The 26,611-nt window shown below is 46.0% G+C and overlaps 2 protein-coding genes and 1 pseudogene across 5 annotated transcripts in view; 2 read left to right on the top strand and 1 right to left on the bottom strand.

Moving 5' to 3' along the window:
• NHSL1 (NHS like 1) overlaps window positions 1–6,807 on the top strand; it is a 150,862-nt gene extending 144,055 nt beyond the window's left edge. For both annotated transcript variants that reach the window (XM_025384311.1, XM_025384312.1), the window contains one exon: window positions 4,051–6,807. In XM_025384311.1, the coding sequence (XP_025240096.1) occupies window positions 4,051–4,786 (736 nt within the window). In that variant the 3' untranslated portion in view covers window positions 4,787–6,807. The remainder of the gene's footprint in view (window positions 1–4,050) is intronic.
• An 8,227-nt stretch (window positions 6,808–15,034) lies between these two features.
• On the bottom strand, window positions 15,035–24,945 carry HEBP2 (heme binding protein 2). Of its 3 annotated transcripts, none has more exons than XM_025384219.1 (4): window positions 24,784–24,945; window positions 23,213–23,348; window positions 22,343–22,523; window positions 15,035–15,597 (listed from the first exon to the last, which is right to left on the bottom strand). In XM_025384219.1, exons 1-4 carry the CDS (start codon window positions 24,916–24,918, stop codon window positions 15,399–15,401), a joined length of 651 nt encoding a protein of 216 aa, XP_025240004.1. In that variant the 5' UTR covers window positions 24,919–24,945; the 3' UTR covers window positions 15,035–15,398. The 3 variants fall into 3 exon arrangements, with proteins under 3 accessions (XP_025240004.1, XP_025240005.1, XP_025240006.1); XM_025384220.1 differs by lacking the exon at window positions 24,784–24,945 and adding an exon at window positions 23,885–24,282 and having other exon boundaries at window positions 22,461–22,523; XM_025384221.1 differs by lacking the exon at window positions 24,784–24,945 and adding an exon at window positions 23,885–24,174 and having other exon boundaries at window positions 15,039–15,597.
• Window positions 24,920–25,838, top strand: LOC112622686 (annotated as a pseudogene).
• The last annotated feature ends 773 nt before the right edge of the window (window positions 25,839–26,611 follow it).

Below are 26,611 nucleotides of genomic sequence, written 5' to 3'. Positions count from 1 at the left end.
GTCCTTCTGCTGCTAAGGCCTTATTTTGCCCTGAATGAAGATCCTTTTTTTTTTTTTTTTAAACCTCCTGAAACAAAGCATCCTATAGAATCATTTGATTCTGTGTGTGAATGATCTTATGTCAGCACTGCTTTCCCAATTCTTGGACTCTCCCTGAAAAGGCTATTGCATAAGATGAAAAACATAGTGCTGTGCCTACCTGAAGCTCTTCATGTAACACGTAAACATCTAACTTGGTGCCAGGGGGAACGAAGCAGGTGAATTCATGTGCTCCTCAAGAATCATGCTCTTTACATCGCTCCTCTAGTGTTGGTATAATAGATCCTAAAGACTACCCGCTTTAACATGGACTGGTTTTTTAATCTCATTAGAAGTAAAAAGGTAGCTAGTTATCCAATTATTTCTCAAAACAGAGAAATGATAAATGATGCATCCTTTGAAACTTTAGTGGCAATTCTAGAAGTTCCCACAGATGTTTCTAACTCTTAACCACGCTGGACACATAAGAAGCACTCAATAAATATTTCCTGAATTAAATGAAACCAACTGGTATTTAACCACTAGAAGATTCTTCCGAGACTCAAAGTATTTCATTTAGTATGGAATGCACTGGGTTGCTAAATATACAGGCATATCTATCTATTTATAATAGCCATCCACAGAGAAGATTGCATTTCCTGGTCATCCTGTGTACTAAATACTTGGTTCCAGTGAGGAAACCCAACTGTTGTAGGTCCAAATTACTGCATTTTTTTTTCCCAAAAATATGCCAAAAGCCTCTTCTATATTTTGGCAACCTTCTTAAGGCACTGAAAAATGTGTGGTTTCTCTTACTAGGGCGTTACATCGACTGCAGTTGTAGAAATCGGTCAGTTCGTATTATTCAGTGCACGTATGAGAGAAGTAAAAGCCAAGTAGGCCTTAGGAATGGATTGCAGAGAGAGAGCGAGGACACATGCTAATTTCTGTTGTAGCGTTGAGAATAAATTAGCAGACATAGTAAAAATCCATCTACTGTATGTGCTTTTTTAGGCTTTATTTTTATGTCCTTCAGCGCTTAAGCTCATAATTTAAAATAAAGAGTATCTAAGTTGGAACACAGCTTCCAAATTTTATAATGCAAATTAATTCACTTCAGATTTAAAGCCAGATGGAAAATGTAGAACACCAGTTGAGGTGTGAAGTTTTTATATTTATTGAAGTAATTAGTTTTTAAATCAGTGTTAACTGTTTAAGCACTTTTTATAGCCGTCTTCCTTAAAAATACATATTTGTGTGTGTGTCTGTGTGTATGTATAGGCAAAGAATTTGTACGTTTAGATTTAATTATTTTAGTGGGCACCTGCTCTTGAGAGATGACAGTGCTTTCATAAAATCCCATCGTTCTTCCTTTTTTTTTTTTTTCTTTTTTGATACAGAGTCCAATTCACTCTGTCACTCAGGCTGGAGTGCAGTGGCACGATCTTGGCTTACTGCAACCTCTGCCTCCCAGATTTGAATGATTCTCCTGCCTCAGCATGCCGAGTAGCTGGGATTATAGGCTAATTGCCACCATGCCCGGCTAATTTTTGTATTTGTAGTAGAGACATGGTTTCACCATGTTGCTCAGGCTGGTCACCCCATCTTCTTTCTTAATTCTATGTCTACAATTAAAGGTCAAGTTTAGTTGTGACTTGTTTAATGGATCTCAGCATACCCTCACCATTTAAAAACTAAATTAAAAATTAAGTCACCAGCCAATACCTAAAAGAATGAAATGAGCAGAGCTGCTTTGGGGAGTAGACCATGTAAGTGGTGAGGCCATGTGCTGTAAGCTCAAGTCCTAGTTGTCATACTAACAAGTTACCTTTTCTCAGTTACCTTTTCTGAAACCCAAAGTAGTTGGACCAGACCATTTCTAATGTCTTTTCTAGCTCTACAATTTTGAGATGTTAGGATGTCTGTAGTTTTGTCAGCCGGTCCTAACTCTTATCAGGACACTGCTCTTGTTGACTACTGAGCGGGACCATGAAACCTGTACCATAGGTCGTGTTCTGAGGTCCCAAAGAGTCTGGTGCCCTGTCCACTCTGGCCACCCTTCAGACTCTGTATTGGGTCCTTGCCATTTCCCAACTTCTGCTTTAGTGGCATCTTTTTGACCAGAAGAATGGAGATGACCCCAGGAACACCAAGCCCAGGGCAGCCAGCATAGGCCCATCTTGCCCCTAGTCTTGCTGTGTAAGCCATGTAAAAACTAAATCCATTTTCTATGTGACATTCAAAGGTTTGTTAAGCACCTGCTCTATGCCTGACCAATTATGGCTATTACTACATTCACATGTACTGACAAACTGTGACCTATATACTGTTATTCCCCTTTTTGTGATAGGAAAAATACACAGTCAGAAATGTTAACTTGTCCAAGGCGACAGAACAAGGAAGCTTTAGCAGTGGGAGCCATGTAGCTTCTTTATTTCACTTAATCTTCACAAACCTGTGAGGTTGGTATCTTATAAGTGAGGAGGCACAGCACGCATGGGTAATTTGTCCCAGGTCACACAGCGAGAGGTGGGAAAAGTCTGGTTTCAACTCTTAATCTGTATGTATAGAATCATACTCTCAACCTTTCCCTGCTGCATGTTCTACAATTTTATAGCAGGAAAAGAGATACACCCACGTCTTTATTCTGTTAACTGTGTCGAGCTTCCTTAAAGCAAGTTGTCCTGCACTTAGCTAAGAGACACACACTGAGTTGTTGTCATGAAGAGACCAGCAAGGGGCCACTTGGTTCATTGCCTTTATCATCTCTTTGCCACTGTCAATGGAAAGCACATTGAACAGTGAGGTTCTTAGAGACTCAGGACAAGAAATATCGACAGGAAACCTTCAACTTTCTTTGATTGCCCCTTCGTCTTCCCCACCCCACCCCACCCCACCCCTCACATTTTCTTGATCAGTGCAAGCTTTGCTGAGTCAATCATGAAGCAGGGTCTGGCACAGAGGGTTCACCTTTGTTTTCTGGAAGGCTGGATTTTAGAAGTTGGCACATGGTCCTGAAAGAGCTGAGGAAGACTGGTCTGATGGCAACTTCTAAAATAACTGAGAATGTGAAGCTGAGGAGTTGTTCTAGGACCTGGAGTGGGGTACATCTTGGTACAGGGGATATTCTGGCATGGAACAAGAAAAGGAAGCGTAGAAAGAAAGGAGGGTCAGCATGTGAAATTCACTCTGGATCAGCCCATCTAGGAGAGATCAAGGAAAACTGGCCATTATTAAAACTTTTAGTCCTATCCAAAGTAAGTTAATACAGTGTCTAAGATTTGTTTCAAATAGGGAGGGTGGAGACAAAAGAAGAGTGACCCTAATTCATGATTATCATAAGTGTGTTATGGGCTCATGTGGTCTTGCAATGAGCTGTTCTTTTTTGTGTGGGTGTTTGAAATTTTCAAAGTTAAAAATAAATTATTTGCGGGGCACAGTGGCTCACGCCTGTAATCCCAGCACTTTGGGAGGCCGAGGCAGGTGGATCACCTGAGGTCGGGAGTTCGAGACTAGCCTGGCCATCATGGCAAAATCCCATCTCTACTAAAAATACAAAAATTAACTGGGCATGGTGGTGGGCACCTGTAATCCCAGCTACTCGGGAGGCTGAGGCAGGAGAATCGCTTGCACCTGGGAGGCGGAGGTTGCAGTGAGCTGAGATTATGCCATTGCACTCCAGCCTGGGCAACAGAGCAGGACTCTGTCTTAAATAAATAAATAATTATGCATTTATTAATTTTTCTTTTTCTCTTTCTTTTTCTTTTTTTTTGAATAGAGATAAGGTCTTACTGTGTTACCCAGGCTGGTCTTGAACTCCTAAGCTCAAGTGATCCTCCCACCTTGGCCTCCCAAAATGCTGGGATTACAGGTGTGAGCCACTGTGCCCAGTGAAAAATAAATTTTTTGAAAGTGAATCTGAAGTAGATGGTGACCTGAAGATGCGATAAGAGAAGCAGAGTGGTTGTGGCTGTGACCACAGTCTGTGGTCCCATGGGAATTAACCTTTTTCTTAATGTTATTAAATCTCAGATCCAAAAGGAAAGTCCTCGGCCGTAGAGATTCAGATGATGACCACTCCCGAAACCATTCTCCCTCCCCACCCGTGACACCCACCGGCGCTGCCCCGAGCCTGGCCTCTCCAAAGCAAGTGGGATCGATTCAGAGAAGCATCCGAAAGAGCAGCACCAGCAGTGACAATTTCAAAGCTCTGCTGCTAAAAAAGGGCAGTCGTTCAGACACCAGCGCCCGCATGTCTGCAGCAGAGATGCTCAAGAACACAGACCCTAGATTCCAGAGGTCAAGGTCAGAACCTTCACCAGATGCCCCCGAGAGCCCGTCAAGCTGTTCCCCAAGCAAAAACAGAAGGGCGCAGGAGGAGTGGGCCAAGAATGAAGGCTTGATGCCTCGGAGTCTGTCCTTTTCCGGCCCCAGGTACGGCCGCAGCCGAACACCGCCTTGTGCCGCCAGCAGCAGGTACAGCATGCGGAACCGGATCCAGAGCAGCCCCATGACCGTCATCTCGGAGGGAGAAGGGGAGGCCGTGGAGCCTGTGGACAGCGTGGCCCACGGGGCTCTGGGCGTTGCGGAGGGATGTTCCCTGGACGGACTAGCGAGGGAGGAGATGGACGAGGGCAGCCTGCTCTGTGGGGAGAGGCCTGCCGCCTCTCTGCAGCCCCAGGCCCCCGGCCCCGTGGATGGGACAGCCAGTGCAGAGGGCAGAGAGCCCTCCCCGCAGTGTGGCGGTTCTCTGAGTGAGGAGAGTTAGGGCCAAGAACATAACTCTCCCAGGTGACACGGGGGGAGATGAGCAATGCAGCACTCTAGGAAGCCTGCTAGGCGCCCTTCCCTGGCTCACCCGGGGATCCCACGCTGTTTCTGTGCTGTGGGCCCAGGGTTGCCAGCCCTGCAGTGTGAGTGAAGGGTTATTTAGGACTCACTTGGCACTTGCCCTGTGGCTTAAGAACAAGTAGAAGCTTAAACTTCTGAAAGTGCTTCCTGGGGAAGATTTTTTTTTTTTTTTTGCTGAATGCTGGGTGTGTGTGTGCATTTTCAACACATTTTAATTTTTAAAAAATACATGTATACACAAACAACATGTACAGAAATAGAAGAAAGCAAGCCAGAGTTAAGCTTGATAGAGTAACGGAGTTACTCTGGACTAGATGGTAATTGCTTTCAGAGCATTACGTTTATGGAAATCAGCGAGTTCCGTAAGAAAGGAGAAGATGTTACTTCTAAGAAAGAGGCAGTAGAGTTGCTGGATCTTAATGCACAGAACACACAGATATATGCACACGTGTGCTGCTGAGGTGAGGCAGGTCTGGTGAGCACAGAGAGGCTGGGAAGGGGCTAAGTGACTAATTGGTTCAGGTACTTTTTTCTAGGGGAGGTAGACTTTGCTTCTTTTTTGTAAAAATGACAAACATGTAGAAGTGGCAACGCTGTAACCTGGTGCCTGCTGCTGTGCAGCCACATACACACAATTGTAGCCTGATTTTTAGAAGTGTGGGTAATTTTTTAATGAATTTCCTCCTTGAGTAGCAGCTGAGGTCATTGACAACTGAAGTGACGGTGTGGACATACAGAGAGGGGAAGGGTTTTTAGAGGAGTAAGTGATACACTGCTGGAATTTGTTTTCTGCCTATGAAATAAAATTATTTTTCAGAATTAAATTTGAAAACTTGCACTACAGAACTATGGGTGGGGCTTTTCCTTTTACAACAGTTTTGTTGTTGTTGTTTTTAACCAGAGTTTAAACTTCCATTAGGCAATTTCCTGTCACTTGAAATGTCAACATCTGCTAACTTTTGGATATCCTTTTGGTTACACCAAAGAAAAAGTTATGGCTATTTTTTTTTTTCCTTGAACTGCCTACAGTATCATGTCCTAATTCAGAAAAATTTATCAAAATCTATTATATATTATCTTACTTTGAAGAAAATGCTGAATAGCTCTTGTTAGTCAAATAAACTGATAAAAATTGGTAGGGCCTGGCTATCAGTTAGCCCTGGGAAATGAATTTTTAGATTAAAAAGTTTTTTTTGCATCATTTGGTTTGTGCGTTTTTATATTTGTTTATAAATAATTGAGTTGCTAATTATCTTATAATCTTCTCCAGTCACATTTTCAACAATTTTAGACATGGGACACAAGTGTGCCAAGTCTTTATTTTAATGTAATAATCTCATTACCCCCACCCTTACTCCCTTAACTTCCATGTACTTAGACTTCATTTGTTACATAAGCCAGAGGATTGTCGTCTTCATTAGAAGGACCTAGGATGATAATGTGGAGACTGTTGGTCTGAATCTAGTGCAACTACCACCTGCCATCTTTTGGGGGGTATGAACGTATCTAAAAGTTGGACTGCACGGGTCAAGTCATTATGAGACTTATAAACTAAAACTTTAGATACCCATTTAGAAATGTCTTGGAGGCAAAAACAAACCTAAAGAATGAAGACTCTTTCCCTTCTCTGAAAAAAAACAAAACTGCTCTTCACACAACCAGAAATCAAGACCAGAGATTTGGAGCAATTGTCTACTAATTTGGCACAAAGATCGTTTGTTCTTTAGAAAACTGGCATTGGCTTTTGAATATGAAATCTTCTCATAGCTGCCTAAAAAAGACTAGAATGTATATGGATATCAGAAACCTTTAATACATAATTTATGCAAAGATAAAGCAACATAACACTAATTATAAAACTATTTTTAGATCCCCATTTTTAATGAAAAATACACATTTGTATTTAATTTGCTTTGAATAAAATAATTGTAAAGTAAATATTTGAAACATTTCTTTTTGTTTATACATGTATTTTTTTGAATAATGAGATAGGTCTTCTTGTACAGAATTGTTGAGTGTTTTGCTGGAATTCAAAAGCTCCACAGGGGTAGATCTGATGGCTCTCATATCCTGATACTTTAAGTTCCAGATAATCATAGACAGAAGCCCTAGCCCTGAATTATTTCCACTTTATTTTTACTATCAGTGGGGAGAGAAACAAATGACTGTTTGGTCTGTCAGTTGGAAACAACCTCAATGTGATCTGCTTTCTGCCATCATACTATTTCTGAAGAATCTTGATTGAACTCTTGCTTTTCCTGTGGGGGTGACAGTATATTCCGTAGGAGAATCACAGTGAAAAGGAGATGTTTCTGTGTCTCCATATTTCTCCCCACCCATCAGGGCAGCATCTTAGGAGGAGAGGGGAAAGAGTGGCTTTCTTGGTTCTGCTGTAGTAGGGGTTCAGCCTGCATGGGATGCTGATTCCATCATCAAATGAGCACAGCAGAGTAATCTGCTTTGACAGATGTGAGGATATTGTTGGGGGAACGGAGGGTCATTTGAATGAAATATGGACCTGATTCTTGTGCCACTTTCCTTAATAAGCCATTCGGTAACTCTAATAGTTTCTCTCAGTTGCCTGCTCTGACCTACCTTCCACAGCGGCCAGCCTTTACTCACAGAACAAGGAGTAGAGCAATCTGTAGTCATGTGTTCAGCAATGGAAAAAGAAGTCCTAATAAATGCTTCTCATGTGCTAGGTAAAGACAAGGAGGCCCAAAGATAGAAAATGTGGTTGAGCTATCAGTAAGGGGCATGATCCTACTGCCAGTTTAGATTCTTCAAGAAGTAGACACTGAGATAGTTAGAATACCAAAGGTTTTATTATTGGAGTAAGCACCTTTGAAAGGAAAAGAGGAAGCAGGACGAGGCAGGGAGAGCAGGTGATCCGCCATCCCAGGGGAACTGTGGGAAAAAGGTCACTCATTGGAGGAGTCCTGTGTTGGACTGAAACAGCTAGCTCCTGGTACCACTGCCTTGCTTGGTCTTTGGCAAGAGCCCCCCCAGAGAAAAGCATGCTCTCAATTTCCATAATTTAGTGAAATCACTGGCCACCAACCCCTCCTGTCTTGAGAATAGTGTGACCTCAGCTTGAAAGCTAAGGTAGATCCTGGTGAAGTAGCAGCTGGTGCCTGCCAGCTACCCACACTCCTTGCAGCTGGATGGCACGTCTTGTCTTGAAGGGGGATCTAAATGGCACCTCCCCATGCCTGCCACGGTCCACCCCTTGCCTCTGTGGATCCATTTCCCCCAAAACACGCAGAGAGTGACTGTTCCAGTCTCCTCCTGAGGATAAATGTTGAAAGAGGAGTTTGGTAGGACCAACTAGAGCACCTTCCTGCAAGTGGTTTTGGAACCACAACTGGTCCTCATTACTCCCTGCTCCATTCTAAATTCCCCTCACCCTCAACTGTCATCTTTGCTGGTCTTGGTGGCTTTTTTGATAGTATAAACCAAGCTCTCATTCCTGAGGGTCCTGAGCTCCTGGGAGCCAAACCCTTCTCAGACCAGGGTTGCTGCACTAGTCCATTCAGTTACAGCTGGGCGAGGAGTACAGAGGGTGCCTCCAGTGGATCTGCTAAGTTCCACACACACTGCTCTTGCCCCCATCCTCTGACAGCAGGCTTACCTACTCTTGCAGTTCATGCTAAATTACCCTTGACTAGATGGTGACTTCTTGCCTACTGGTCCCTGAACACAAAGAGTCCAAAGTGCCCACATAGTAGCAGCAGACTGTAGTTCAATAGGATTCTTGCAATATTGCCTAGAGAAGGTATACACTCTCTGAGAACTAGGACTTCTGATGCTGTAGAACCCAGAGTTTCGGGCATGGGAAGTACTAAGTCCCTCAATGGTTCGTTGGGTGTGATGGTAAGTGGGGTCATTCCTGCCTCCACTCCTTGGTTCTGAAATCTATATATTCCTGTCGTAGACACAACATCATACAGGCTTTCTGATTCAATAAGTATACCGTGTGCAGGAGATGGTGGCACATCTTGGCAGGGTATTGTCTCCCACCTGGTGCTAAAGCAGGCAATGTCAACGTTCCATCAGGCCAGCAGCTTCTAGGTGGTGCAGTATGTGATAGGAGACGTGGATCCTATGGCCATTGGCGAACTCTCCCTGATTGGGTGTTAACATGTATAGATCACATATTCAGCAAGTCCATGTTGGCAGATCAGATGTTTTTATAAGTCCCTAGATTGTGTTCAGGACCCTGTAGGCCCAAAAGGAACCACATACCTAGAATAGGAAGTCTGTCCTTGTGTGAGTAAACTGCCGGTGCTTCTAGGAAAGAATGAGCCCACCATAGTGAATTTGCTATCAAGTGACGAGTTGGTCCTCACAGCCTCATCGGGGTCTCAGTATTGGTATCTAATGCTGGCAGGTTGGATAGTGAGAGTGAGCAGTGTCTAAGTTGGCCTTGGTAAGTGGGAGTGCATGTTCTGGGTTCCATGCATAGCCTCCATCTTTGCCACCACTGCCACTTTGTGTACGCATTTTACCAGCACTGAGGTGGGCACTGGCAAAAGCTAATACAACAGGCTAAGTCATTTCATCTACTTGGTTGTTTAGTGCCTCTTCTGTGGTGGGTGCTATCTGGTGGGCATTAACATGTCATACAGTTTTTCAAGTTCTGTGTCCACTCCATATGCCCATCCACATGCCTCTACCCCAGACCTCCTAATCATCCATGTTTTTTCCTCCCAAACTCCTAATCAGCTGGCAGGCCATTTTCTGCTATTTCCATAAATATTTTACCTGTCCTCCCTCACAAAGTGAATGATCCAGTGTACCTCAAAAAATTCTGCCTGGTTTTTACAGTAAGATTGCAATTTTTTTCCCGTTTTTCAATGTCACCTTTGAGTGAGGGTCCATTTTCAGCTTGCAACTACAGAATAAGATGATTAATCAATAAACCAAGCCCATGCATTCCTCTTCCTTCAGCGGATTATATATGTCCTCCAACAACCACAGGGAGGGGTGATGTAGGTGCCACTGTTCAGACATGGTGGTTGGGATCATTGCTCTTGCAGTTTGCTTATGTCCTCCAGTCCAGCTTGGAACTGCTCCTGTATATATCATTTCCATCTTCCAATGGACGGCTGCCGATCCTACTAGCTTATGACTTGGTGCTTCCCACAGGACCCAGTTAAGATGGGCAATTCTGGATACAGCATCACTGGGTCTCAAAGTTCCGCGTCTACCAGGGCCCAGTAGCACAGCAGAGGCTGTTTTACAAAAAGCATATGATTCTCTCCTGCAGTTAGAACCACCTTGCGGGACCTGCACTGTGATTCTCTCACTGGGCCTTGTCATCTGTTCACACTGCATCTTCTTTCCCCCTACCTCCAGTACATAAGATCTGCCACATCACATAATTTAAGCTGCTAATTTCTTCATATGTGTCACTTCTGGGTCTACTTCTAATGATTACTTTTTTTTTTTCCTAATTATGGGCCATAATTTATATTTCTCTTTGTTTCCAGTACTTTTTTTTAACTGGATGTTGGGAATTATGAGTGTTACGTTGTTTGTTGATGGATTTTGTTATATTCCTGTAAATGGTATTGGGCTTTATTCTGAGTCACAGTTAAGTTTCTTGAAATTAGTTTGATCCTTCCAAGGCTTGCCTTTAAGCTTTTTTAGGGGAAGTCCAAAGAAGCCTTTGGTCTAGGAACAATTTGACCTCAAAACCACCCTTTGGAGGATTTCACCTGATGACCCATGCATTATGAGTTATTTCTACTATGGCTAATGGAAACCCAAACTTTTCACAGCCCTGTAGATGATCTGTAAATTATTTACTCTACTACTTTCCAGTTACTCATTTCTTGGCTTAGGTAGTTTCTTCTTACACCTTCACTCAACCAAGGACTCTAGGGGACCCACTGCAGATCTACAGCACTGTATGTGTGTGCTGCTTCCTTCTCTCCTCTCACTTACTCACCTTGGCCTCCAGTAACACTGATCTCCAGCTCCTCAACACAACAGGACCACTGGTCTCTGGCTCTTCCCTCCCTGCTTTGCTGCCTAGAAACTGCCTCCAGGCCATTAGCTTGAGCAATCACTGGACTCACTTCATTATTCCCCCTTCTCTCAGAGATCACAGTCCTGTCCTATGAACTTTCAGTGTCTGAAAACCATTGTTTCATATATTTTGTCTGCGTTTCTAGTTGTTTAAGAGGGACGGGTAAATTGGGTTCCCATTTCATCATCATGGCCAAAAGCAGATGTTCACCTGAGGTGCTTAAAAAACACTGTTCAAGGCAATATTGATTATGGTTTACTGCCCTGATTGGAGGAGATGGAGTTTAGAAGCTTATATTCTTTCCCCACAGGTCAAGGAACAAATGTAGGGGTTATGCTGCCTGCCAAGGATGTCAGTCTCAATTATACATTCAGGAATTAGGCAGATAACCAATCAGATAACCTGCAGGCCCAGGAGATCTGCTGTAAGCCAAACTTTGATTAGAACTACATTTACTTTCTAACCTCTGTATGCTCCCATTTTAATGGGAAGAGGAGGAACTGTAATGACACTTTGGGTTAGTGGGTATCAGATGTTAACTTGGATCCTGATGTATCCAGGTATTCCTCTTTCCCCAGGGTAGAGCCACCTGAGTAAACGGCCATAGATCCTTTAGAAAAAGAATGAGGGGATCATTACTGTGTACACCTGCTGAAATGTTGCAGGAAACTTTCCCCTAGGGTGCAGTCACCTCTGCAATTAATGAGCTCTGGGTCAGAAAACTGAACTAGAAACTGGCAAGGAATCGTGTTTTTGTTTTTTAATTGGAGTGATCTCTCTCAGTCCCCTGCTCATCAGTTCTTGCTTGCTTTTGATTATAAAGCCTTACCCTTGTTGATTAGTCAGCTGTTTTGTCCCTAGGAATGCCTTGTTCTACCAACTATTTCCATGAGACTTTACAGGTCAGGGCCCCTTGGCTGCCATTTGGAGCTTAGTGGTTAACAGGATACTGATGGCACCCTGGCTTCTGTGGCTGGCACTTCCACCTGGGCTCTTCAAGGTCTTATCATCATCCACATTGCTCTCAGCAAGCGAAGTTCCATCACAGCCTTTCCTGCCAGCCCCAGCCTGCCGAGGAGAGCCACTGCTGAGCTCCTTCATGATGCTCAAGCCTGCTCACCAGTGCATTCCCAGCGGCCTTGCTGAAGGATGGGTCCCCTGGGCCTTCCCGTGGAACATAATTGTCTGATGGGTCCCCTTGCCTCATGTATCCATGCCAGCAGGCTCCCTTCCCTGAGCCTTCTCATTCCTTTCTCTATTGTTTGTCCCAGCCATTCAGGCATTTCAACATTCTGATCACTCTTTCTAGGCTTCTATGAAGCCACCCTAGAGCAGTGAGTCTGTATTATCTCCTGGCATGTTTCTCATGGTGTGAAATCCTGTATCCTGAGAGCCCCAAGTCAATATACCCTCTCCTTTATCTAGTTGTAAAAACCCAGCCCCTTTGACCAAGCACCCTCGGGATCCAGTCCCAAGAGTATACCCCTGCCGCCTGCAGTACATGCCACCAGGTTAGGTGGCTCCTCTGGCATAGAGTCCATTTCTCCCTCATCAGACCCCTCAGCTGCAATCAGTTATGTTCTGACTTAAGTCTTGTTATAGGCCTGGTAGCCAGGAGAAGGGGAGGGACCAATCTTGAGGGGCACCTGTTGCTTCATGGGGAAAGACCTTGGACACTGAATCCCCTTGTGTTAGGGGAGAGGCAGGGAGGGAGGGTACTGCCAGCTCTTCATGGGGAAGGGTGGGCCTCTTCTGCAGGCTCTGAATATTCAAGGAGTCTCCTAGGGAGTCAAATGGTTGGGGATATCCACTAAATGCCCCCATCCCATGTTTTAGGTTCCCACGTTTGATTCTGACCTTGATCTAACAGGCCTGGCTTGGTTGAGTATCTGTTGGCTGTTAGCTACCTTTACCATGGAATCCTGTGCTTGACCTTCAGCTTGCTCTGCTTGGCTACAGCATGAGATGAGGACTTGTTGGCAAGCTACCACAGAGACTCTGCTGCTCACACTTGGTTTTGTTTGTTAACTGACCTCAGTTTTTCATTATCCACTTGCAGGATGTCAATCCAGCTCAGCAATAACCATGGAAGCCCATTGTCCTTGTCTCTTTCATCCACCCTTCCCATATTTGAGACACCCAAATCACCCAGCAGTCATTGTGTTCCCTTGTAGCAGCATGCCATTTCATCTGCAGTCTTCATCATTGTGCCAGGGACTGTCTGTGTCACCTATCCACCAGGGATGGGGGCCTCCGAGCCAGCCAGTGAGTCACTCAGCCTGCTAATGCTGTCTTACCACCTACATTCGTGGGCCACTGGTACCAATTGTGCCAATTTTAGGCTGAGATGGAGTTAGGAGTACAAAACTGGTGAAGTGACATCTCTGAAAGGAAAAGGGAAAAGCAGGATTGAGCAGAGGAACTGTAGAATCTAACAAAGTCTCTACCAGCCCACCAAAAACCTCCAGAGCAGAGGCTGTTTATTAGAGGGGTTTCAAGCTGGTAGAAATGACTAGGTCTTTTTTTTTTTTTTTCTTCCTGAGACAGAGTCTCACTCTGTCACCCAGGCTAGAGTGCAGTGGCATGATCATGACTCACTGCAACCTCCGCCTCCTAAGCTCAAGCAATCCTTTCACCTCGGCCTTCTAAGTAGCTGGGACTACAGGCGTGTGCCACCACACTTGGCTACTTTTTTATTTTTTGGACAGACAGTCTCACTAGGTTGCTTTGACTGGTCTTGAACTGCTGGGCTCAAGCAATCCTCCCACCTTAGCCTCCCAAAGTGCTGAATTACAGATGCGAGCCACTGCACCTGGCCTAAATGACTAGGTCTTATACCACCACCTTGCTCAGTTATTGGCTGGAAGTTGCCAGAAAAAAAGCATGCTGTCAGCTACCACTGCCTTGCTCAGTTTTGACTAGGTCCCCCTCTCTCCCATAGACTAGTGTGTCCTTATCTTGAAATCTGGCGTGGACCCTGAAGACAGTAACAGGGGAGACTGTCAGCGAACCACACGCCTCACAACTGGGTGGCTGGTACTTTCTTGAAGGTAAATTTGAGTGGCACACCTCACGTTGTCTGCCACACCTCACGTTGTCTGCCACAACTTCAAATCCCAGAATAAAACTGACCATGCTTTGGTCATAGTAACAATTAAGTACCAGAAACAATCAATGACAATTTCACATCAGTCACCTCCAAACCAGGCTTCTAAATCATGCTAATCAGCAGCGGCCTCACTCTGGTAACTGCATCTCCACAACTAAAGCTCGATCAACTCCTAAATGCTTGTGAAAGTCTGTTAATCCCTCCTAAAACCCTGCCTAAGGTCAGCAGTTTTCTTTATCAGGAGAGACTGTGCCCTACAGTGCTCTCTTGCTCAGCAAGCAGTGTGTGCAGCTGTTTGTTCTAGGTACCAAACATGGCCTCTCCCTTTAACACTGTCACGTCTGCCCGTGGCTTTCATCTGACTCCTCCTCGTCATTCAAGTCTCAACTGTCTCTTGAGAGGCCTTTGCTGACCACCTTATGTGATGCCCACCACACCCTACCTAACCACACTCTACCCCACTGCCCTATTTCAGTTCTTCATCATGCTTGCCAATTTCAAGTATCTTATTTGTGTTGAGCTCCCTCACCCTCTAGAATGTAAACTCCATGAGGCCAGGGGCCTTATCTGTCGTGTTCACAGTGGGAAGGTGAATGAAATAGTTAAGGAGGTGGAAAGATGTTGTTGAAGTTAGTAAAGAGGAAGTCAGTGATGAGGGGCTTGGGACACAGATTTTCTTACCTTAGCAGAGTGCTTGGAACAGAGCAGGGGCTCCCTACAATGCGTTCAAGAATGAATGAAAATACGTGACAGTTAACAGTGAAATGTTTAGGGGAAAAAGCAAGATTTTTAGGGGGTTAAGTGGAGACTAGAAAGAAAGGAATGAATTCACTACGTTTAAATGGAGTTAAATAGAGTATTCTTATGCAGTGGGGCAGTGGGGCAGTGGGAGGATGCGGGAGGGAATGTAATACATACAACAGAGAATGTAATGGTGGCAGCCACAAAAGACAATTTGATTTTTGTGTCCAACTGAATTTCACCTCTCCGGGCCTGACAGCCTAGTGGTTCCACACAAGATAAATCTTTAACATTTTTATTGATACTATCTGGAGGGGATATCATCCAACTGACACAAATCCAAGGAAAAAAAGGAAATATGATTGTGATGCAGTGAAGAAGAGGGAAGTGACGTGAAATTTCCCTAGATCCTCACAGAAATAAAGACCGCCATAGTTATGACCAATTTATATGTTTACACACTACTGTCCTCTGTTACCTGTGTATGTAGGTAAAACTTCAAGCATTAAAAAGGCACACTGGCAGTAAGCTTCATTAATAGTAGTATTCTCAATAGAAGACACTAGACACGCACTTTACTTAGAGGTCATGTTGGTGTCTATGATAAACAGACGTTTTGCCTCTGACAGCGGAACTTCATTTTTCTCATTCGTTTTCTTTGGTGGGTTCATTTTTTTGAATCAACCACACTTCATTATTTCTATTAAGCAATTTGAAAGGACTGTTGTAGCCTGCAGTGTAGTAAACCTTCTCATCAAAAACTTTTCCATCTTCCCTCAAAATGCTTGCTAACGTCAGAAGTTGTTCTTGATTCTTTTGGCCACTAGAAAATCCATCGAAAGACCTACAAAGGAGAAAGGAAATAACCGTGAATGATTTTAATACTGATGTGAATGTCGGTCTGAAGCAAAAAGCGGGTGCTGGTACCGTGAATGCTGGGTGAAGTGCAACTTCAAAGTTACTCCCTCTTGGCCAGGCGAGGTGGTTCACGCCTGTAATCCCAGCACTTTGGGAGGTCGAGGTGGGCGGATCACTTGAGGTCAGGAGTTCGAGACCAGCCTGGCCAACATGGTAAAACCCCATCTCTAAAAAACATACAAAAATTAGCCGGGCATGGTGGCAGGCGCCTGTAGTCCCAGTTACTTGAGGGGCTGAAGCAGGAGAATCGCTTGAACCTGGGAGGTGCAGGTTGCAGTGAGCCGAGATCATGCCACTGCACTCCAGCCTGGGCGACAGAGTGCAAGACTCTTTTTCAAAAAATAAAAATAAAAAAAGCTACTCTCTGTCAGCAGATGAACTGACCACTCCTACCTGTGATTCCTGGTCTCCGTGTGACCTCAGAAGCACTGAGGAAACCCAGCAGGATGCATCCCCTCCTCCCATCTGTTGACAGGTGGATTTGGAACCTACACAATCTCAAGTGCTCTACCCTGTGCTTCTCAAATCTTTAATGTGCATACAGGTCACCTGGGGATTTTGCTACAATGCAGATTCAGGTCTGGGGTGGGGCCTGAGAGTCTGTATTTCTACCAAGCTTCCACACTCATGCCGGTGCTGCTGATCCGAGAACTATACTGACACCCCTGTAGAAGCCCCTTTTCCAGACTCAGTTTTCACTTGAACATTGCCCCTTTTTCCCTCTCCTAGGGAAAAGAATAAGCGCTGGATTACAGATGAATATGATATAGTTTTCACCTCTCTGAATGTATGATCCAAGGGAAGAGAGAAACATTTTGGCAGTTCTCTCTATACATCCTGAGGTTTTTGGTTTGTTTGTTTGTTTGTTTGTTTGAGACCGGGTCTCACTCTGTCTGTTGCCCAGGCTGGAATATGGTAGGACAGCATACTGCATCCTTGACCTCCTGGGCTCAAGCAGTCCTCCCACCTCAGCCTCCCGAGTTGCTGGAACCACAGGTGCACAATGGACTAATTTTTTAAAAAAATCGGTAGAGACAGGGTCTTACTATGTTACCCAGGCTGGTCTCAAACTCCTGAGCTCAAGTGATCCACCTGCCTTGGCTTCCCAAAGCGTTGGGATTACAGGCACGAGCCACCATGCCCGGCCTCTGAGAAGGGTTTTAAACAAGGACAGGATCAAAGTGTTGTGGGAGCGTTGAGGACATGATTACATCTGGGGTAAGGAGAGTCATCTGAATTGGGCCTGAATGGAGGATGGTTTTGCTGAACAAAGAAAGGGGAGTGATAGGAAAGAGACCATAAATCTAAAAATACCAAATGTTTTCAGAGTGAGGCATAAAATGAGGCCAGGAAGGTGAGTCAGAGCTAGAAGGCAGAACCCTGTGCATTAGCCTAAGGCCTTTTGAGGTTATTTTCAAGGATGTTGAGCAGAAATGTGCAACTTGATCAGATCTGGATTAGAATATAGGCAGATAGATAATAGACTGGTGAGGAAGGATCCAAGCAGGAGGTTGCTATGGGGATGTGGAAGAAAAGACAGTCAAAAGCTTAAAACAAAAAGTGGGAAAAGAGAATAAAAGTTTAAGTATAGATTTTACAGTATATAAACAAAAACATCCTGAGATTAAATCATGACAGCACTGACCTAGCTGAGCTGCTGACAGGCAAGCATGATGAATTTGATTTTGAGGGTGAAGAATAAGAAACACTGAGAAACAAAAATTTTCTTAATATGCCTTCTTTGGTGTAAGTTCTGTTATCAATGTGCCAGTGCAAAAAATCAATCCTACCACGCTTCAGATGAGGTGTCATCTTTCGAGGGTACAAACCATGTCTGTTTTATATAACGATGTCTACCCAGCACCCAGAACCATTCCTGGCATGCAGTTCCCTTTTAATCATGCCAAGTGTAGGAATCTCTGCGTGCACATGTATACAAAATAAAACACTGCAGGTGAGTTGATATAACTCTTCTGTTCTATCGTTTTCATGTCGATTGAATATAATTCTGAACCACGGGTTAAGAAACATTTTGGGCTAGGCATGGTGGCTCACGCCTGTAGTCCCAGCACTTTGGGAAGCCAAGGTGGGTGGATCACCTGAGGTCAGGAGTTCCAGACTAGCCTGGCCAACATGGGGAAACCCCGTCTCTACTAAAAATACAAAAATTAGCTGGGCATAGTGGGGGCACCTGTAATCCCAGGTACTCGGGAGGCTGAGGCACTTGAATCCCTTGAACCTGGGAGGCGGTGGTTGCAGTGAGCCAAGATTGGGCCATTGCATTCCAGCCTGCGCAACAAGAGTGAAACTCTGTCTCAAAAAAAAAAAAAAAAAAAAAAAGAAAGAAAGAAACATTTTGGCTCCTAAATGTATTCTTTATTTCCTTAATGAATAATCAATGCTTAGCATGTTCTGCCTGAAAGGAATTTGTTTTCAAATTCATTTTCCCTTAAAATCAAATATTGAACCCTTTAATTAGAAATAAGCTTTTGTTCTCTGAATGTGTGTTGTTTCACAATGATCTAGTCATAGTTTTATTCAGAACACAGACAACATATATGGTGCCTGCCTTGCCAGGGGCTGGAATATATGGACATAGTAACACGCTGTCATATTCTTGACGTTTCCGTCTATAAATAAGTCACTATTACTTAGAAGAAGAAGAATAGAAGGAAGGGCACCAGGACAGAGTAGCTAGCTAGGTGGAGAAACTGAAGAAGGCATCACAGAAAACGTGTCATTTGCACTGTAGGGTGGCAGTGGGCTCTCCAGAAAGAGTGAAAAGAGAGTGCTAGAGCTAGGAATGCCTGATGCTCATGTTCCAAGTGTTTTACACAAATTAACTCATCTGGTCTTCATGGCAACCCTATGAGATAGGTAAGTACTATGATCATATGCATTTTAAAACAAGGAAATTTTAGCAAGGAAAAGTGGACGAATGTGCCTGAGGTCAAAGGTAACAAGATGTGGAAGAACATGGCATGGTCCGTGAAGGGTGAGAAGCCCAAGTGATGGGAAGGGGAGCTGCTGGAGACAGAGCTGGGCCAGGTCATATGTGGCACTGTGCACTGTGTCAACAATCTGAGCTTCCCTGGGGAAACAAGAGGAATCCGACAGAGATTTGGGGCTTTTGTCATTGTTGTAAGAAAGATCACAGTCCCAGTGTGGAAGAGGGGAGGAAAAGACTGGTGGCAGGGAAGATGGCTTGCAGGCTACTGAAGTGAAATAGTCAAGAAATTATTCAGTTGAGATCAATCAACATCCCAATATCCACTGGGAGTGTCAGGCATGTGCTGAGAACTAGGCTACACAAAGATGACTTAGCGCGGTCCCTAGAAGATGAAGACCCGAGTAAGTCACAGTGGTGAAGGAGAGAAGGGAACAAATCCCTCAATCATTTTTGAGGTGAATGGGCCAGATTTGGGAACCAGTTGTCAGGAACAGTGTGCTGATGGTGACGGTAAATTCCTTGCTCAGGAAGCTGTCTTGACTGGGCATGGTAGCTCATGCTTGCAAACCCGATGCTTTGGGAGGCTGAGATAAGTAGATTGCTTGAGCCCAGGAGTCCAAGACCAGCCTGGGCAACATAGTGAAATCCCGTACTACAAAAAATAATAAATTAGCTGGGCATGGTGGTGGCACACACCACTCAGGAGGCTGAAGTGGAAGGATCCCTTGAGCCCAGATGTTCTCGGCTGCAGTGAGATATCATTATGCCACTATACTCCAGCCTGGACAACAGAGCAAGGCCCTGTCTCAGAAAGAAAAAAAAAAAAAAAGGAACCTATCTGGCTGATGAGGCCCTCGACTGAGACAGGCACTATAAGATCAGAGAAGATTTGGGAATTGGGGGAAGGCTCATTTTTAGGGTTGTTGAGTTTGATTCCCCCAACCCCAAAGAGAGATGTCCAACAAGTAGGGAAATCAGATCTGGAGACACTTAATAGATTTGAGAATCATTTGACTCAGGGAGTTGAAACAATATGTATGGATCGCCCAGAATAAGTCAGCTCTGAAATAAGGGTCTAAAACAGGCATCAACAGCGATCCTAGGGTGGGGAGCTGAGGAGGGGCCAACAGAGGTAAAGAAATGGGAGAGCAGAAATGACAAGAGAGTGACTCTCCGAAAGTTAAAGGATAAGCAAGTATTAACGGACCAGATTGGTCCACACATGACTGCTGTAAGGGTCACATGGGAGAGGACAGTAACCGTGTGACAGATACAGAGGCACTGCTGAGGATGGCAAGGGCAGTCTAAGGAGAGGGTGGGAGTCATACTGGATCATGGTGGTTTGAGGTAAAGGCCGTTCCGATAAGGTCTCGGATGGAAATGAGGAACATTTATTGGAACTTGGAGGAAAGGTGACCCTTGTCATGACATGGCAAACAAACTGTGTGTGTGTCCTAGTGTAATGTGGACAGTACAACTTGTGAATTATGAAACAGGATATTTGGGTGAACATTTTCTAAGCAAAATGGGAATGGAAGATGTGGCCTGGCTGCTCTCGATAGTTAAATATAAGAAGAGAGAATTTAAAGAGTAAATTGTTAATCAAAAGGGAAGCAGAACTTAAACATTTGGAAAATTCTTAGCCTATCCATATTAAAAAAAATGAGAAAGCTTGTTCCAGAGAGAACAAGGGTAAGGCCAAGCAACCCTTTGATAAGGAGATGAATGTGGAACTGCCATCTAAACAGAAACCAGGACCTGTTCTCCAGAATAATGGAAGAACGGTGCCAAAGGCATTTCAGAAATTACGAGCTGCCTCTCCCATCACATGCCAAGTTTCAGTGCCTGGCGGGGGCAGAACAATTTCAAAGGAGGGTCTTTGGGCACCTGGGGGGCCTTGGAACTCACTGCCAACAATGCCTCACCACTCTGTCCCCTGCATTCCAGTGCAGCCCTCCTTGGATGCCCCAGGTTCAGCTCCAGTGGGCTGAGGTGTGGCCTGGGCTGCTATGGCTGTCCCCCCGGAAGGTGCAGGCAGTTAACCTCAGCAGCATCCATGTGGTGCCACCTCTGCCAGTACACGAGCTGTGGGGGTGTGGCTACCTCCACCTTGAAGGATGGAGCTGCCCAGGGCCTTGGATATGTGACCCAAGCAGAGGGCCACAGTGAGAGCAAAGCTACTGCAGAGTCCCCAATAGGGAAAATGGCTAACAGAGCCGTGGGAGCAGGGCACACTAGACTGGGAGGGCCACTGGTGTGTAATTTGAGCCTGGTAGGACTGCCCCTGGGGTTCCTCCAACTATGAGAGCTGCAGTGGGTTTGGGCCTCCAAAGCCATGGGCAGGGCCAATTGAAGCCTTGGGGGCCCAACCTCTGTTCAGCAGAGCTTCACAAGTGGGACCTTCATCCCAGTGGGCCCAGAGGGAAAAGCTTTGAGTCACAGAAAATTAATCTGAAGATTTAGAACTTACTTGGAACCTGTTACGCATTTCTTTTTTCCCATTTCTTCATTTTGGAATGTGGTATTTATCCTATGTCTGTCCTACCATTTTTTTTTTTGGAAGCATATAACATGTTTGATTTCACAGGTTCATAGATGGAGAGGAATCGGCCTCAGGATAAACTGTACCTTGAGCCTCAGATTTGATTTTGATGATCTTTAGATGAATTTAGACTTTTGAGTTGATGCTGGAATGAATTAAGACTTTTGGGGCTATTGGGATAGAATGAATATATTCTGCATGTGAGATGATATGAATTTTACAGGGTCAGGGCAGAAAGCTATGAAGTCCATGTTTGTGTCTCCCCAAAATTCATATATACATTTTTTTTTTTTTTTGAGACAGGGTCTCACTCTGTCACACAGGCTGGAGTGCATTGGTGCAATTACGGCTCACTCAGCCTCGACCTTCTGGGCCCAAGTGATCCTCCTACCTCAGCCTCCCAAGTAGCTGGGACCACAGGCATGTGCCACCAGGCCTGGCTTATATATATATATATATATATATATATATATATTTTAGTAGAGATGGGGACTTGCTATGTTGCCCAGGCTAGTCTCTAACTCCCAGGCTAAAGTGATCCACCTGCCTCAGCCTCCCAAAGTGCTGGGCCTCAAAATTCATATTTTGAAAACCTAATCACTAATGTGATAGTATTAGGAGATGAGGCCTTTGGAAAGTGATTAGGTCATGAGGGTAGAGCCTTGTAAAACATGTCCAGTAAAGCTACCTTGCCTCTTCTACCACATGAGGACATTTCTGAGAAGGTTCCATCTATGAACCAGGAAACAGGCCCTTACCAGTCACTGAAACTGCCGGCACCTTAAACTTGAACTTCCTTGTCTCCAGAAATGTGAGAGACAAATTTCTGTTTTTCATAAACTACCCAGCCCATGGTATTTTGTTACAGCAGCCTGAACAAACTAAGACTTTTGTTTAAGGTACTTTTGTTCAGATCTAACTATATTGCAGTCTTTTGTTTTGGGGGCATATAATTTGCACCGTGTCTTATATGAAGGGCATGCAATAGACTCATTAAATGAAGTGATTATTATCTTGTGACAGGCCTCAGTAACAGATACAACAAAGCCAGTAGGAAAACATCACAAAATGCATTAGACCTAATTTTATGGAAGGGTGAAAAGCCTTTTGAAATTGCATTAGAGCTAAACTGTAAGTAAAACTAGCAGTCAGCAATGCTATAAATTATCTACCACTTACCGTACAAACACAGTCATTTCGGCTCTATCTTCAATGAAGACATCTGACTCTAAAGGCCTGGGCGGATCAAATTGCTGTTCAGAGGGAATATACAGGGAAATGGTAATAGTAGACTCACTAAAAGGACCTGAACCAGGCTCCACGTAGCTTGTCACTGGAGCTGTCATCTTTATTTTCATCTCTGTGACATAAAAATGAAAGCAAACTTAGTGTATTTTTGACAGCTTTAAACATTTAACCTATTCTGTTTTGATCTGGGTTTCTTGATTTACTTCACATTATTGACATATTTACCTTCAAGATAATTTTCATCTTAAAACAGTAAGGCCAAAATTACTAAACTGCTCACTGCCCATATTAAACCACTTTCTGTAATACTGATATTCTGGGTTCATAAATTCTTAATTTTAGAGATAAAAGGGGAAATTAGAGATTACATGGTCAGTAAACTCTTTTTTCTTACAATTCAGAAAATGAGGTCCCACAGGCTAAGAGACCTGCTAAAATATAAATAGCGGCAAAGCCAGACCAAAAGCTATGACTTGATGCTTCTAATCTTGGTACCTTCTTGCCTCCCAATGTCTCTGATCCTACCAGTCAGCAAATTATCTTGAAGTGTTAGCTATGGAAAAGGACTTATCACACGTTACACCAAACCCCAGTTCATCCAGCAAAATCAGAGAACAGAGGTTGAAAAGTAATACCCAGTGGAACTCTGGTCCTGAGGAGTCTTGTCTGAAAACAAGACAAGTCTTTGATGACTTGCTTATTTTTCTATTATAAAGGATATTTCTTTGACAAGCTAAAACTCAGTAAGAAACCCAGGGACTCTTTCACAATATGCATAATTACAAGGAAAACTGCTTTTACCTTTCTCGTTTTTGCCTTGAATGTAGCTGTTCAGTCTCGTAAAGCCCGTCTGGATGGCTGAATCCCAGTCCATAGACTCCACGGACGTGCTGACCCACTTGGCTGGTCCATAGTGTCGGATCTCATAACTTCCGGGCTAAAGCGGAACAGAGAAAACTTCGAGAAGCAATTCTAAGAGGGTAGGAGTGAGATGCAAAAATACCGGTGCCATGATCTCGGGTCGACCTGTCTAGGGGCTGCACCGCCCTGGGGTCCAGCCCGAGATCCCCGCTCCTTAGGTCTGGGAGGTGCCCCTCCACGAGGTTCCCCTTCTTGCGATTAGGGACCGCAGCGGCCCCAACCCCACACGCTGGGGGCTCGATTCACACTTTAAAGACGAGCACCTATTACACCCCCTCGCTTCGGAGGGTTCCACCACGCGTTCTGGGACGTAACCAGTTCCTCCTCGCCCTACCACCCCGCAAAGACAAGAAATTGAGATGGGACCTGCGCTGGGGTAGAGGGGAGGGTAGACCTAAATGACCTGGGTTTCTCGTTTGTGTAGGATACGGGGTAGGGACTCGGACCATTTAAAGAATTGTACTTTTTACTTAACTCTATGGGACCCGCTGGCTTCATGGCAAATCAGCCCGAAGGCTAGCCCAGCCCCTCTGCTCCTGGGTCGGCGCCTACCTGGGAGCCCGCGTCCTCCGGGGCCTTCCAGCCCGGCGTCTCTACGGCTTGGGCCGCCGCGTCCTCGGCCGCCCCGGGGTCTGGCTGGAGCGGTTCGGCCATGGGCGGCGCCGGCGCTCTGGGAGCCTGGCCAGCCGCTCCAAGGGCCCGTACCCCGGGCGGTCCCACCCGCGTGTGCGCGCCCCGCCGCGGCCCCGAGTCCCCGCCCCGCAGACCCTGTTCCTCCTCCCCGCCGGGCGGGAGACCCGAGCCCGCCGATGCGCCTAACTCTGGACCGCGAGGGGGCGCCGTCACCAAGGCGGGGCCGGCTCACGACCCGGGACAGCTGCGGCCGGAGTTGCGCGCCCTTCCCTGGCTCCTACGCAGGGACAGGGAGCCGCACCTCGCTTCGGCCCGCCTTCTTTTGGGGCACCTCCCGCCCCCGTCCCTGCCCTTGTTTCTGAGAGAAAGGCAGGCAAAGATGGCCCCGCGGGCAGTCGCGGGTGGCGCTGTTTCTGTGCAACCGGTTTGGGCGCCTCTGCCGCGGCCCGGCCCGCGCTGGGAACCGCGGGCACTGAGCCGCCAAGAGGTTGTCCCAGCGCCGCCGCGAGCAGAGAAAGGCCGGAGGGGGTGCCTGGCGACCCGCCCCCCGTGGCCCGTGCCCGCACTCCTGGGGCTCAGCCAGGGCGAATGGTCGTACTCATCCCAAGAAGGTGTCGTAGGTACCAGACAGCTTTCAGCGTCCCTTGCGGAGGAGGTGGTGGGACCACAGACACACGGGCAGAATCTGGAACTGTTCTGGTTTCTGAACTTCCCCGACAGGACCCCAAACCCTCTGAGTCATCCCCCCAGGCTTAACGGGACTCGGGGAGAGTTAGTGCGGAGGCCAGACACTAGTGCTTTTCAAGAATTTTGGTTACCAAGGCTTTCCGGAGCCGAGCGAGGTGCGGCTCTGTTTCCCAACACCCGCGCTCAGCCCGCCAGGCCGACCCCGCGTTACTGTCCCCTGCGGCGGAGACCCGGCGCGGCTCCGGCGTCCTCCAGAGGACCCCCATCGTGGGAAGCCAGAGCTCCGAGGCTCCCCGGGGCTACGGGGCCGCCGCAGAAGCAGCAGGCCCTCCCCACGCGAAAACCAACGGACAGAAGGGTGGCCACGTGAAAAGCAATGGTGACATCCCCCAAGGGTGAAGGGGAGTTGGCCCCTGTGAACAGAAGAGGCAGCCGGGGCCACTGGCAATAACATGGAGCCAGCACCCCCTAGCCAGGGTGCTGAGGCCAAAGGGGAGCCTCCCTCCCCCGCAAGGAGACTCCCAAGAAGACGAAATTGTCTTTCAAGGCCAGGCATGGTGGCTCATGCCTGTAATCCCTGCATTTTGGGAGGCCAAGACTGGGGGAATCGCTTGAACCCAGGAGTTCCAGACCAGACTGGGCAACATGTCGAAAACCCATCTCTACAATACTACAATAAAATACCGTTGATGGTATAGTGGTGAGCATAGCTGCCTTCCAAGAAAAAAAAAAAAAAAAAGCTGGATGTGCTGGGGTTGTGATCTCAGCTACTCCCGAGGCTGAGCTGGGAGGATCCGCTTGAGCCTGGGGAGGTCGAAGCTGCAGTGAGCCGAGATCACGCCACTGCACTTTAACCTGTCTTTTAAAAAAAAAAAAATCTCTTTCAAGAAGGCTTTCTAAGAGCAGCTTGTCCTTCAAGACAAATGGGAAGGAGGGTGGGGTGCTTCTTCTGCCTCCACACCTATGGGGGAAGAGCAGGAGTGGGGGGAGATCAGTGCCTGCAGCGACAAGGGCACTGCCCAGGAAGGGAAGGCTATTGCTACCCCTGAGAGCCGGGAGCCCCAGGCCAAGGGGGCAGAGGCAGTGCTGCCTCAGAAGAAGAGGCAGGGCCCCAGGCTACAGAGCTGTCCGCTTCCTTGGGGCGGAGAGTGGCGCTACACCAGCCCACGCTGAGCAGAATGAATAGCGGGGTGGGCCAGGTGGTTGATCTCTAAGCTGCAAAAACTGCTGTTGTTGTGAGGTCACTGCCTGGACCTGGTGCCCTGGCTGCCCTCCTGTGCCCAGAAAGGAAGGGGCTATTGCATCCTACCAGCTACATTCCCTTTCCTTCTCTTCCTCCTGTGGATTCTCCAATCCGCCATCTGGCTTTCCTCTTAAGGCCAGTTGAAGATGGTCCCTTACAGCCTCCCAAGTTAAATTAGTGATATGAAATCCTCCTTTCCCTGGCCCTGCCTCCTTCCCTGTCCCCAGCCCTGCAGAAGGTAATTTTTGGTTTTCTTCCCCAATTATTTTCCAAGTAGGTTTTGTTTACCCTACTCCCCAAGTCCCTGAGCCAGAAGTTGGGTGCTTAAACTCCCAAACCTTGAGGGTCCAGCCTCCCCCGTGTTGAGTTTTTACTCTCTGGTGCTCTGCCTAGTGTTACCTGGGCGGGGGAAAGCGGGGGACACTGCCCTGCCTAGGGTTCTGTTCAAGTTCAAACCTTCAGCTTGTGAATCAGCTGTGTCTCTTTTTTTGACTTGGTAAGCACGTATTAGGCTTTGGGGCCAGGGAGAGGTCTGTAATGTGAAATAACTTCTTCTTACCTTTTCTTCTCTAATTTTTATAAATAACTTTTCATGGCCAAACCCCAGATTTGTATTTTTTTTTTTTTCTAACTGCTAAAACCATTCTCTTCCACCTGGTTTTATTATAACAATAGGAAAAGGAATACATGTTCCTTACATTTTTTTTTTGTTAGAT

This window comes from Theropithecus gelada, chromosome 4 (genome assembly GCF_003255815.1).
Source record: "Theropithecus gelada isolate Dixy chromosome 4, Tgel_1.0, whole genome shotgun sequence".
Taxonomy (NCBI): Eukaryota; Metazoa; Chordata; class Mammalia; order Primates; family Cercopithecidae; genus Theropithecus; species Theropithecus gelada.
Note: the sequence above shows the minus strand (reverse complement) of the source record. Positions and strands in the feature narration are given on the sequence as shown.